Raw genomic sequence first — 13,874 nt, 5'->3', positions numbered from 1 at the left:
TCATGAATAATTGAGTACCAGGGCGGCGCTGTTTGCATTTGGTCGGGCGAGTTCCGTCAGGGCTTCCCACTCCCGGGGTTGCATCGGTTTATGAATGTTCATGAGGTGCTCTGGGGGCGTGGTCATGGGCGGAGCTAGGGGCGGGGCCCCGCCGGTGCTCGCTCTGGCTCGGTCCCGCGGTGACGGCGGCAGCGGCGGCGGCGGCGGTGGGGACTGGCGTCGGGGCGCCTAGCCGAGCGGAGCCACATCCCCGGGGAGCGCGTGAGTGAGCGGGGGCGGGCGGTAGGGCGAGGGAGGGGGCGGGGTCCGGGATGGGGCAGGGGAGGGGCATAGGAGAGGTGGGCGCTTTGCTGCTGGGACCTCTGGGTGAGGTGGGGCGGGGGTCTCAGGGAAAGTTTTCAGGGGCCGGGGGCCGCGAGCTAACAGGGGAGCTGACGCGTGGCCGCGGGGGCGAAGGGTGCACAGTCTGCATCTCGTGCTGCAGGAGCCAGAAGAAAGGGGGGAGGGGGCGAGGGCCTGGGGCGGGCCGAGGTGCTGGGTGACCCCTTCCTCCCTCCTCTCCTCCGGCCCCTCGGCACGCCCCCAGCCACCCCAGGCCGCCCCCACCCGGTCCGCGTCCTCAGTCCTCCATCTGTTCTCCGGCTGCTTCGCATCCCGCGCACAGGTCCTCCGCTTTGCTTTCTGCTCCTCCTCCTCCTCCTCCTCCTCAGCTGCCGCCGCCCCCTCTGTGTCCAGAGCTCCCCACTGGGCCCCTCCAGACGGCCCCTCGCCCCGGGCTGTTCCGCCTTCCGGTTGGCCCTCCCTCCTCCAGCAGTTCGCATGCCGTCCCTGCTGACCTCTCTGGCCCCAGATTCGGCCAGAGATCCCAGGGTCCAGAGGGACCATCCCATCTGCGCCGAGTCGCCTCAAGGCCCCTGCCCTGGGCTCGAGCTTCCCAGCCCCTCCCCAGCCCTTCTGGCGGCCTTTTTTGCCAGGGATCAGTCAGCTCGGCTCCCCGGGACCCCTGGGGGTAGGGAGTGGTCGGGAGCCGCTCCGATTCTGCAGCTTCTGGTCACGGTCTGGTCACCTGGAGCTCCTGGCTGGGGCCTCTGAGCTGCTGTGGCCCCCTCCCCAATTGGGGAATCCATGTTCTCACGTTCATGACTGCTTTCATGGTGCAGCCTCTCAGACCCCAGAGGTCCACATCAGGCCCCCAGGTGAAAGGGTTTTTCGGTTCTGGGCCAGTTTGTCTCCATTTCTATCTAACCACCCACACCATGTCCCTTGTAATAATGTTCAAGGACAAGTAAACGATCTCGTGTTTCTTAATTTAATTTTTTCTGTCCTGTGGCTCCTCCCCCATGCACACTTGGACAGGGACCTGCTCAGTTATTCTCCCACCCAGTGGGCAGCCCTGGGTGGTTCTCGACTAACTGGTTGACCAGTTGATAGCCCTGGGCTTCTTTCTACCCTTCACACATCCTCTCTTATGTTTGAAACAGTGGGGCAGGGGCACAGGTAAGTGGGATAGGTTTTGCAATGGTTGGGCACCAGAGCCCCCTTCTTAGGGTTTGGTGCTGTCTTTTCTCAGACCAGCTGGAGTGTATGTGGGAGGTGGTGCCCCTTGCATATCGGAAAGGGTTGGGTTGCTGCCTTCATGTGCTTTGTGAGCACTAAGTGCGTAGGAAACATTCCTCTTACTTTTGACCTCAAGGGGCAGGGCTCTATCTCCCAGGCTGGAGTGCCTGGGGGGTCTTGTGGGTGGGATGGTGCTCCAGGAGCCAGGATGGGAACTGAGGAGGTGGTGGAGTATCTGAGCTACAGGTGACATGACTGCGGTGTGTGGAAGTGAAAGAATGGGAATGCTGAGAGCCTGGGGTCCAGGGAGATGAGGAAGTGGTTACCTGAGATGCTCGCTCATTGGTGAGACTGTGAATGGAATAATAGTAATAATAGCTAATGTTTATTGGACACTTAATGATGTGCTAGGCATTGTGCTAAGCAGTTTGCATGCATAAAAGGAGCCTTGGTGGCACAGTGGTTAAGCTGCTAACCAAAAGATCAAAAGTTCGAACCCACCAGCTGCTCTACAGGAGAAAGTTGTGGCAGTCTGCTTCCGTAAAGATTACAGCCTTGGAAACCCTATGGAGCGCTTCTACTCTGTCCTATAGGGTCACTATGAGTTGGAATCGACTCGACGGCAATGGTTAATGGGTACCTCACTTAAGCCCCCCAACAGCCACGATAGCCCCATTTTTTAGATAGGGAAACCGAGGATTAGAGAAGTGAGCCATGTGCACAAGGTCACATAGCTACAAAGTGGTAGACCCATCCAGCATTTGAATCGTGGTTCTCTCAGACCCAAAGCACCTGTTATAGATATGGAAGAGGGATACCTATTTGGATTCTACCATGGACTGTGTTTCTTGTTTTAATTTTTTCCTCACCCCCCTCAAAATCCCATCATGCTATCTCTAGGCTGGTGAGTGATGCCCACTTATCTCCCTTTTTCATAGGCTGTGGCTGTTTCAACCTGGGTGTCCTAGAAGGGGGAACCCCAGGGAGTTTTCCCCCAAGCCACTCCACCCCCCGGATGTTCTCAAGCCCTGTCCCATTCTCCCAGCCCAGGCCTGGGCCGGCTCCTCCTTCCTCTTGGCAAGGCTCTGGAAATCCAGTGGGAGGCCATTGCTATGGCAACAGGACTAGGCCTTGGCTTTACCTCATCAAATTCTAAGCTGAAGCCAAAGCGATTGAGAAATTAAAGAAAAAAATATATTCCAGATGTTTACTTTTTATTCCTTATTTTTCCGTGTTTGGATTAGACGGCTCTGAGGGAGGCGGGAGAGGGGCAGGGATGTGGAAGGGGGGTGGCAGGGGGAGAGGGAACCACTCCCAGCTGGAGGAGGGAGGGAGAGAAGGAGGGTGAGCGGGAAGGGGGAGGCAGGCAGTGGGGCGGAGCCCCAGGTTGGGGAGGAGCGGGTTTTTCCCGTCTCCCATGAGGTGATTCACTGGGAGACTTCAGACTTTTTGGCCCTCCTTGTTTTACCTCGAGTAGGTAACTCCAGCGGGGCTGCTGGACCCAAGGGGTGCCTTGGGAACGGTAAGTGGGGTGACTTGGAGAGCTTGCCAGAAGAGGGAGCAGTGGGTGGCTCCCTGAAGGTCCAGGACTCTGGGGTCGGGAGGAAAGAGTTGGTTGGAGGGTGAGCTGGGAAGAGGAGAGGACTTGGCAGCTGGAGTCCTCCCTTGACCTCCCCCAGCCTCCTTCGGAAGTTCCCTCTTCCTGTCCCACTCTCTGCCTTGTGCTAGGAGACTTCCCTTGGCTGAGCCTACTGCCAACGCCCAACTTTTTTTTCCTTCTCTTCCTTTTTCTCTTTTCCTGGGTCTTCAGCTGCCCCAGCTCATGCCCCTCTGCTCCCTGAATCTCACGCAGGGTCTGCCGCATGTGATGAAAGTTTCAACTCTCAGGGAAGGCACAGCCATGGCTTCCCCACCGCCCCGGGAGATGGAGGAGGAGCTGGTGCTCACTGGCTCTGAGCCAGGTACCCATGGGTGCAGGGTGGGGCGGGTAGCTGAGGAGGAGGGTTGGAGGGGCAGAGACTACACCCCCATTCTGTTTTTGTGGAGGTGGGCCAGGAATGGTTCTGTTGAGGTGGGAGTGAGGACGTCCAGATGAGTTTGTAAAGGTCTCAGCCCCTTCGGAAGAGGCTGTTGAGACCATCTGGGGCTGTTTGAGATGCATAGAGCCCCCAGCAGGTAAGAGCAGACAGGGCTCTTCAAGATGATGTGATCAATCAAGCCTCATGTATTATCGAGGGGAAACTGAGGCCCAGAAGGGAGAGATGGGGTTTGAACCCAGGCCTCCTAGCTCTCTGTCTAGACTGCTTTCTTACACTGAGCTGAATGGGGATCATACCGGATTCTATTAGAAGGGAGGTGGCCATGAGTAATTCCAAGGTCTTTCTTTGGCATTGGAATGCCTTATATAGAAGGCAGTTTTCTGGTCTTGTTTTTTTGCTGTAGCAGATTGACTTCTGTTTGGCTTAGGTCAATAGTAAATTTGCATTCCTGATCTTACCAGATGACAGTGGGGAGGTGGCCTGGGAGTATACTGGGGGCGGGGGCAGCAGGGAGGCAGGGCCCGGAAGCCCAGCTGGGCTTAAGAGTTTTGTCATGGGCGATAGTAGAGTATCGATAAAAGAGTATCCCAGAATACAAGGGGGAGGACTAGATAGGGGGATGGTTGGCCACATGGCTTGATATGGGTGGTCAGGCATTTATTTATGGACACTTTTGCCTGTTCATTCATTCATTCATTCATTTTTTCTTTCTTTTGATAAGACCTTGTGTTAGGTACCAAACAGGGTACCAGCTGGGCCCTTAAATAGCAGTAACTTATACGGGGGAAATGCCTAAACATTTTAGAAGTTTGGAGACGGGAGAAGATGCTCTTAGGATGCATGTGGGAAATCAAGGAAGGCTTCGTGGAAGAGGTGGCATTTGAATTGTGCCTAGAAGGATGTGAACATTCTGAGATGGGAGGGTGGGAGATGAGGTGGAACAGGAAACACAAGAAGTTCTGCTTCCTCGCTGTTCTGACAGCTGCCCCCCAACCATTTTGTTCTGATAGGTGACTCTCGGGCCAAACCCCCTGTCAAGCCCAAGCCCCGGGCCCTTCCCACCAAGCCAGCCCTGCCTGCCAAGCCCAGCCTACTGGTGCCTGTAGGGCCTCGGCCCCCCCGGGGCCCTCTGGCTGAGCTGCCTTCTGCCCGGAAGATGAACATGCTGGCGGGACCCCAGCCCTATGGTGGCAGCAAACGTCCCCTCCCCTTTGCACCAAGGCCTACTGCTGATGCCCCTGATGGAGGAGAATCCACTCGAGGGACTGGGAAGGAGGAGGCTGGCAAAGAGGAGGTGCCCCCCTTGACCCCTCCAGCGAGATGTGCTGCCCTGGGCGGCGTTCGGAAGGCCCCGGCCCCATTCCGTCCAGCCTCAGAGCGCTTCGCAGCCACCACCGTGGAAGAGATCCTGGCCAAGATGGAACAGCCTCGGAAGGAGGTTCCTGCCAGCCCTGACCGCCTCTGGGGCTCCCGCCTCACCTTCAACCACGATGGCAGCTCACGTTATGGCCCTAGGACCTACGGCGTTGTCACCAGCCCCAGGGCTGAGGATGGCGGGACCGTTTCCAGGGGATGGTCCCAGGAGGGGCCCCTGAAGTCTCCAAAGGAGAGCCAGGAAGAGCATAGCAAGACCCCTGAGGAGAGGTGAGGGTGGGGAGGTCATATGTTTTGTTGTACCTGGAGGCCGGGGGTACTGAGGATGCCGTGGGTGGCTCCCTGGGGCCGCAAGCTTCACCTCTAGGCAAGTTGTGTGCTCTGAGTGCAGGTACACCCTGGTCTAAGTGTCACAGATGTACTCCTCCAGCAACATACTACTGGGACCATGCTTACAGAGCTGCTGCATGTTTACTGTAGAGAGCTCAAATGTCTAACATAGAAATTTACTTTTAGTTTCTATACACTGAGAGCTGGGCACTTAAGATAGGTATTTTCCAAACTTGTCCCCTTTAATCCACAACCATCTGTTGGGTGAAAGGAACTTAGACCCATTTTGTAGAGGGGGAGACTGAGGATCAAAAAACGATTTCCCACATTCCCTCAGCAAGTAAGAGGCAGAGCTGGCATTTGCATTCGGGTCTGTTTGATTCTGAAGCCTGTACTGTGGGCGGAGCAGTGTGCCAGGCCTGAGGTGGGAGGGGCAGCAGGATGAGCAGGTACAGTCTCTGCCAGAGGAGGAGTCTGATGGGAGAGTTAAGACTGCACATACCAGAGAGTGTGAACACACAGGTTATGGCTGGACTGGAGACTGTTGCATTAAGTACACTTCTTCAGAGCAGGCCAGCAGGCGCCCCTTGGGGTCATGGGCACTGGGCAATGGAAGAAAAGGCTCAGGGATCTCAGGATCCCTCAGCTGCATGGAGGAGGCCTTCCTTGGGGCAGTGGAGAACCAGCTGGAAGCACGGCTGTCCCCTGGGCAGCTCCGCTGGGCTCACAGCCTCCCTTCTGCCTCCTGCCGCTGGGAAGAGCAGGACTGCTGTGGTCTGGGCCCAGCCGGAAGCTGGTGGCCCCTGCCTTGCCCTGCCCTACCCTGCCCACCAGCCTTGTCCTTCACTCACCTGAAAGTGCCTGGAGGCAGGGCCCTGGAGTTAACCCTTCTTGTGTCTCAGACCAGGGCAGCCATGAGGTCACACATTGCTCAGATCAGGTTCCGCCCTCCTATCTCCTTCCCTCCTTTGCTCCAAGCAGGGCTTAAGAGGTACAACTTCAGCCTTGGAAAATCACTCTCTTCCCCCTTCTTCTCCCCTTGCAGTGCTTCCAGAAGTACTGGCAGGGCAGCCGGAACCAGCTGCATGCTCCCTGCCTGGGGGAGAGCCTTAACTCCTTAGGGGTCGTGGGAAGAAGGAGTTGTCTTTCTGGAGACCACTGAGGGGTCTGGACATACAGAATACTTTCCCCAAAGGAGCTGGGAAATTTAACCCTTTCTGTGCTGGCAGGCAATTGGCACTATCTTCTGGGGGCATTTTCTCTCTAGGCAGGAATCAGTAGTAAATTCCTGGGGGTGTTTAACCTTTGGGTTCTGTTAAAGTTGCTTAGGGAGACTCTGTGACTAGCCCTCCCTTCTCCATTCTGTGGGAGGCTTCAATGTTCTGGGCCTCCATTCTTTCTCATTTTCTCTCACAGGAGCCCCCGTTCCGACCTGGCCTTCAATGGGGACATGCCTCAGCCAGCCAGCTCTGAGCCACCTGCTGACGTGAGTTCTCCCGTTAGAAGTCAGAATCATAACATTGGCGAGCTGAAAGGGTCATCTTCTCCACCCTCCTCGTAGTTAAGATGGAGGAACAGAGACCCACGGAGGGGATGGCTTGCCAATGTCTCTCAGCACACTGATGTCATAGCTGGCCCTGGGATCCAGATTCTTGACTCCCAGACCAGTGCTCTCGATTACCAAGCTGGCCAAGGGTGGTTCAGTGCACGAGGCTACTCCTTATGAGAAATAATTACAATGACCACATTGTTGTCGGGGGATGTTCTATTGTGTTTTCAATGGCTGATTTTAGGAAGGTAGATTGCCAAGCTTTTCTTCCTACTCTGTTTTAGTCTGGAAGTTCCACTGAAACCTGTCCACCATGGGTGACCCTGCTGGTATTTGAAATAGTAGTGGTATAGCTTCCAGCATTATAGCAACACGTAAGGCACCACGGTACGACAAACTGACAGATGGGTGTAATAACCATAACAGCCATTTATGAAGTGCCTTCTGTGTGCAAGGTGTATCCCACAGACATTAACTAATTAATCCTTATGATGACTTTAGATAGTCACCACAAGATAGTAGGCCTTGCTAGTTCCATGCAAGGATGAGGACGCCAAGGCTCACAAAGCTCCCATTCTTATTCAGGTCACTCACGTAGCAGGGGCTGAGGCAGGATCTGAGCTGACTCCTGTGCTCCCTGGCTGTGCTGCCTTCCCCAGGTTCAGATTCAGGAAGGGCCCTGTTTTGGGGGTTTCCTGTTACTACCCCTCCTTGCCCTCACAGTATACCTGAGTGCTCAGGGGACAGTCAGCCTGCTTTTCTGAGTCAGTGATGGAAAGGGTGCCTCTTTTTCCTCCCAGAGCCCTTGCTAGCTGGTGGCTGCCCTGACTCCCTGGGATGGAGACCTGACTCCATGCATTCATCCATCTGACAGTGTTTCCTGAGTGCCTGCACCGTCCCTGCCCTCAGGGAGCTTACCGTCTAATGGGAGGCAGACACAAACGCTGGGACCCACGTAAACCGGCAGATATGTGGTGTATGGGAAGACTGAAAAGCAGAGAGTGTTGGGACAAGGGTAGGGAGGGGAAGCTCTCCCTGAGAAGGTGACATTTGAAGAAGACCAGGAAATGAGCCACGTGTTTGTTTGGGGAACAGCATTCTTGGCAGAGGGAACAGTAAGTGCAAAGGCCTTGGTGTCTTATTGTCAAGGAAGCTGGGACATGTGAGTCACAGTAAGAAAGGAGGAAATGGGTGGTAGGTGGGGATCCAGAGGGGATGGAGCTGGATTGCATCAAGCCTTGGGGGCTGTTGTAAGGACTTTGGCTTGAGTGAAAGGAAGAAGGCACCGGAGGGGTTGGAGGAGGGGAGAGACACTAGCTGACTTAGTTTTACAGCGTCTCCTTGCCTGCTAGCTGCAGGGAGGTGAGAGCAGCAGCAGGAACCAGGTAGGAGGCAGCTGGAATAGTCCAGGTGGGACTCCAGCTTAGCCTCTGGAGGTAGCCTGTGATGAAGGTGGTGAGAAATGGTCACTTCTGGCTGTCATTTGAAGGTGGAGTGGACAGGGTCTGCTGCAGATAGGTTGTTGTGGGGGAGAGAAAATGCGGGATCAAGGATGACCCCAGAACTTTGGGTCTGAGTACTGGAAGGATGAAGTTGCAGTTTACTGAAAGCGGGAATTCTTGGCACGGGGAGGATCGGGGAGATATGAGGAGCTTGCTTTTGGACTTGTTGAGTTTGGGGTCCCTTTTGGACCTCTAAATGGACATGTCGAGTGGGCAGTTGGAAGCGCAGGCCTGGCGTTCAGAGGATGATGAGCAAGCTGGAGAGGAAAACTTGGCAAGACTGACCAATGTCTTCATCATCTCCCGGTCGCCTCAGTACAAGCACCAGTTGTTGTTGAGTTGATTCCGACTCTTGGTGAGCCCACGTGTGTAAGAATAGAACTGTGCTCCAAAGGTTTTTTTTTTTAAATATTGCCTGATTTAAAAAAAAAAAAATTATTTTGCTATTGTTGTTTAGAATATACACACCAGAACATACACAAATTCAGTGATTTCTGCCTGTACGATTTGGTAACATTGTTTACATTCTTCAACTTGTGCAGCCATTCTCTTTCCTTTTCCGAATTGTTCCTCCCTCATTAACAGAAATTCACTGCTCCCTAAATTTGCTATCTGATCTTTCGAGTTGCTGTTGCCAATTTGATCCCATATAGATAGATTTTAAAAGAACACAGTGCTCAAGGCAGACATTCTTTACTTGTTAATTAAGCCAAGCAGGTTGTTTGGTTAAAAGAAGACTTCGGGGGATATTTTCGGTTTAAAGTTTAAGGTTTAAAGATTATCTCAGGACAATAATTTCGGGGGTTCAGCCAGCCTTGGTGGCTCCATAAAGTCGATTCTGTGAGAACTTTTTAGGGTTTTCAGTGGCTAATTTTTCAGAAGTAGACTATCAAGCCTTTCTTCTGAGGTATCTCTGGGTGTACTCGAACCTCCAACTTTTCAGTTAGCTGCCAAGCGCCACCCAGGGACTCCTTCCACATTACGGGTGCTCATTAAAACCTTACGACTGGGTAAGATCTCAAAGGAAGTAGGTGAAGACCCAGGAGTGAAGAGGAGCAAAGGGCTAAGCCCTCGAGCACTGGTGGGTTAAAACAGTAGGGAGAACAGAAAGGCCAGCGAAGGAGACTGGGAGGAGGTAGGTGGAAAGCTGGCCAGGGTAGAGTCCTGGAGGCCAAAGGCAGACAGTGTATCGAGGAGGAGGGTATAACCAGCGTGTCGAATGCTGCTGACAGATCAAGTAAGGTGAGCGCTGAGAATTGGATTTAGCTACACGGAGGTCATGGGTGACCTTGGCAAGAGTTTAGGCGGTGAGGTGGAGGAAAGCCTGTTTGGAGTGGAAGAAAGAACTGGGACAAGAGGAGCTGTAGCTAGTGGGTGTAGGCAACGCTTTCAAGAAAGTAGGCGGTAGCCGGGAAGAGGTGTGGGGCCAAGGTGGTGTTTTATTTTTGTTTGTTTCTTTTCAAGACAAGGAGGAATCAGAGCAGCTTGCTGGTGGAACTGATCCAGTAGGGAGGGAAAAATCGATGATGCCAGTGAGCGAGGAGGAGGTGGCCTTGGCTGAGAAAGGACTGTCCGTCTGTGATTGCAGAGGGGTGACAGAGTGCGCTGCACGCATTCTGGGAGCGGCAGGGTGGGGTGGGGATGCAGGGGTGTGGGTGTTCGCTGCTGATGGCTTCCTTGTTCTCAGGCCACAGGAAGCAAGGCCGCGTCATCTGAGAGGGGATGGGGAGGAGGTGTTGGGATTGGAGGAGAGAAGATGCAAAGTCGTCTGGCAAATGGGCAGTGAATGGAACGCAGGGGGTGTAGTAGTATTGCTGGGCCACTGTTGGGTCCATGTAAGGGCCGTGGAACTGAAGTCAGCCCAGCAGCGTGGTGTGTGCTGCTCTCCCGGCCACGTCCAGGCCTTTGGGCGCTGGCGTAGGGTTGGTGGAGAGCTGCGTCGAAACACGTTAAACAGAACGAAGGAGGGAACGAGGGCAGTGAGGGTTGTGCAAAAAAGTGACTTTAATGACGATAAAAAGAGAGATGAGGGGGATGGGGACAGTGACAAGGAAGTGGGATTCATAGACTCTGCTGCCCAGAGGCCCTGGAGAACTGAGAGCCTCTGGGAAATGAGTGAGCTGGACAGATAGGAGGTGTGGCGGCCAAGTGTGGAACTGGAAATGGAGATTTCAGAGGGGTACAGTTATGAGTAAGGACAAGGTCTGGGGTATGATTCTGGGAGAGGGTGGGCACAGAATCACTGGGGGAGAGGAAGTCAGGGACCAGACAGCCAGGATGTTGGAATGGTCGCCTGTGTGGCCATTGAAATCACTAAGAATTATAACAGGTTTCGTTTTAGGGATTCCATGCTGGAGAACCAAGTTCAACCCCCTCCCCCCCGCCATGTACTTCATGTGCAGCCACCACCCATCTGTCAGTGGAAGGTTACATGTTGCTATGATGCTGAGCAGGTTTTAACAGACCTTCCAGACTAAGATGGACTAGAAAGGCCTGGCGCTGTACTTCCAGAAATCAGCCAGTGAAAACCCTATGGATCACAGTAGTCCCATCTTCAACTGATCACGGGGATGGCACAGGAACAGACATCTTTTCGTTCCATTGTGCGTGGGGCCGCTGTGAGTCGGGGGCTAACTCGACAGCAGCTAACAACATCAAAAACAGTTTTGGGGAGAGTGCAGTGAGCCAGGAGCCAAACTTTCTGAGGAAGGAGGGGGAATGACCTGGGTCTGTAGGGGACTACTACCTGGAGGGGCTGTGGGTGGGATAGGTTGAGGGCATGAGCTTTAAAACTAGAATTTGTATTTAGGGAGAGAGAGGGTGGAGGGAACAGAAGGGCCCTTGAGAAACAAGCAGGACCCCTTCCCCTGCTCAGAGCCTATGGTGTGGTGATGGAGAAGACACAGCCTCGCTGGAGAGGGCGGCAGGGGAAGTGTGACCTCCGGGGAGGATAAAGGGCAAATGAAGCAAGACTGCTTCATTGCCTGGGCACAGTTGCAGTAGAGTGGTCATGGGATACCAGGTGCCCCTCTGTCCTCTTCTGCTCCCCAGTGTCCTCTCCCGCTCCCCGCCCCCCATCCTTCCACTGCATCCACTCTTTCTGGTGAGTCATATACTGGGAGGCCATGCGTATACATCCTGTTTAATCCTCACCTAACTCTGTCTGATGGGCATTGTTGCCATCGACCCCAATTTACAGATGGGGAAGCTGAGGCCCAGGGAGACCAAGTGTCCACCATACAGGAGGGCATATAGCTTGCCTGAGGCAGTGCTGGGGTGACTCCAAGCCCCTCCCCCCCACCCCAGTGGCCTTCTTCTGCATCCCAAGACCTTCCCGCTTCCTCAGGAAGTGTTGGTAGCTGTGAGCGCACAGAGTGGGGTGGAGAACTCCCACCTGCCCCTGTAGCTGCTCCTGGGAGCTGATCTGGAAAGGCCCTGAGCTCAGAGTCCTGCTCCGTGGCAGCCCAGCCCATCTTCTCAACTCCCATCATGCCCAGATGGTCAGGTTTCCAATTTTCCTTTCTCCTAAAGCGAGTGTTTTTGACCCATGAGCCATGGACTCTTAGACCTATGGATGAGCTTTGGGGTACAGGGGCTGGGGTCTTGAACTGTCTGAAATGGTGTGAACGATACTGTGTGAAAAGAGGTATGTGTATGTTCTGGTAAGAGGGCCCAAAGAGGGGTCTGTCGCCCTGACAGGAGTCTCTGGGCGCTGCAAATGGTTAAGCACGAGGCTGCTAACCAAAAGGTTGGCAGCTCAAATGCACCCAGAGGTGCCTCAGAAGAAGGCCTGGTGACCTACTTCTGAAAAATCAGCCATTGAAAACCCAGTGGAGCACAGTTCTGCTGTGTCACACATGGGGTTGCCATGACTTGCAATCGACTCCATGGCAGCTGGTTACTGGTGACCTTGAGAAGTGTAAGAACCCCTTGCTCCAGTCAGCCCTCGGAGCCTCTCTTCTTCCAGTGTCCCGAAAGGCTGGGTGCCTAGAGACTTCTCTCCGAGCTGTGGTTTCCTCTTCCTGGTCTCTGGGGTCAGAATGTGAGGAGGCAGCTGACCTGGGGTCTCTCTGGAGCTGGAGAGGGCCTCTGCGACCCAGTTGAGAGGTGAGTGATGGGTCTTGACCTTTTTCTTGCAGATTTCCAAGCCCTGGGTCCCCTCGAGTCTAGGCCCGTCCTCAGAGAATGGAGGCTGCGCCAGCCTTGGCCTCACCATTGATGTCTCAGACCCTGTGCCTGGGTCTCCCCGTCTTCACTCACCTGATGCGAGCCCAGCCCGCCCCTCTCAGCTGCCAGAAGCTCAGAGTCCTGCAGCACCCGGGGCTTCTCCCTGCCCCCTGGTGACTCCAGCATCCACAAGTCCAGTCTTGCTGGATGAGGGCTCCCACCAACCCTGTGACCCAGAGCTTGCTGCTGAGGGAGTCCCAGAGGCCCCAAGGCCTGGCAGCCCTCCTCTGGAGAAGGTCTTGGGGCGCCATAGCCCGGGGCAGCCCCAGGCTACCTCACCCCGACCTCTGATTGAGGAGGGTGAGTTCCTGGACCTTACACAGATGTTTCCATCTGAGGGGCAGGTGGCAGCTGAGGGTCACCCAGACCTCTGCCCCACCAGCCTAGCTCAGCGCCGGTTCTCCGAAGGTGTACTGCAGTCGCCCAGCCAGGACCAGGAGAAGCTGGGGGGCTCGCTGGCTGCCCTGCCCCAAACCCAGGGGAGCCAGTCAGCCCTGGATCGGTCCTTTGGGAGTGACACAGAGTCCAACTGGAGCCTGTCACAGTCATTTGAGTGGACCTTCCCCACAAGGCCCTCAGGCCTGGGCTTATGTCGGCTGGACTCCCCGCCCCCCTCCCCCATTACGGAAGCCCCTGAGGCCGCCGAGGCTGCTGCTGAGGCTGGTGACTCTGTTGTATCCAGTGAGGAGGAAGGAGTGTCTGAGCAGGGGCGAGGGGTGTGGGCAGCCCCAGAGGGGCTGGAAAGGCCAGGTTCCTGGCTGCAGGGGGATGATCCTGGAATCTCCCCAACCCAAAAGGGGCACGGAGAGAGTGACCCCCAGTCCCCAGCTGTTGCCCTTGAGCCCCTGCCTACAGCGGGGAGCCCACCTCGGTCAGCTACCTTGCTGCAGGCTGAGGAGAGGGATGAGGAGCGGGGGCTCCTGGCCGGACAGGAATCCCATCTCCCTCCAGCCACGAGGGAGGCAGCCCTGCCCATCCTGGAGCCCGTCCGGGAGCAGCAGCAGCCAGCACCACCTGACCAGCCCTGCATCCTCTTTGCCGACACCCCTCATCCCAGGCAGGCATTGCCTTCTGAGGAGGAGGAGGAGGCAGTGACCCTGGCCCAGGCTGAGACCACCCAGCCCAGGACAGAGGTGCAAGACCCCTACAGGGCCTCCCCGGAGCCGGTGGGCCCTGGAAGCAGTTCCCGCTGGCTAGATGACCTCCTGGCTTCGCCGCCACCCAGTGCTGGCAGTGTGAGGCGGGGAGCTGAACCCGAGCAGAAGGACATACAGACGCCTGGCACCTGCTCTGAGG

General features: G+C 55.4%; 1 protein-coding gene across 3 annotated transcripts in view; it reads left to right on the top strand.

Annotated features, from left to right (window-relative positions):
- The first annotated feature begins 128 nt into the window (after window positions 1-128).
- The window catches only part of TNKS1BP1 (tankyrase 1 binding protein 1), a 35,116-nt gene continuing 21,370 nt past the window's right edge, over window positions 129-13,874 (top strand). The window contains exons 1-5 of one of the 3 annotated variants that reach the window (XM_049891977.1): window positions 129-261; window positions 3,410-3,518; window positions 4,607-5,240; window positions 6,717-6,786; window positions 12,491-13,873. In XM_049891977.1, coding sequence (XP_049747934.1) covers window positions 3,425-3,518; window positions 4,607-5,240; window positions 6,717-6,786; window positions 12,491-13,873 — 2,181 coding nt within the window. In that variant the 5' untranslated portion in view covers window positions 129-261; window positions 3,410-3,424. Of the gene's footprint in view, window positions 262-2,944; window positions 3,080-3,367; window positions 3,519-4,606; window positions 5,241-6,716; window positions 6,787-12,490; window position 13,874 lie in introns of those variants that run through there. The other 2 variants (XM_049891978.1, XM_049891976.1) reach the window with 2 other exon arrangements.

This window comes from Elephas maximus, chromosome 7 (assembly GCF_024166365.1).
Source record: "Elephas maximus indicus isolate mEleMax1 chromosome 7, mEleMax1 primary haplotype, whole genome shotgun sequence".
Taxonomy (NCBI): domain Eukaryota; kingdom Metazoa; phylum Chordata; class Mammalia; order Proboscidea; family Elephantidae; genus Elephas; species Elephas maximus.
Note: the sequence above shows the minus strand (reverse complement) of the source record. Positions and strands in the feature narration are given on the sequence as shown.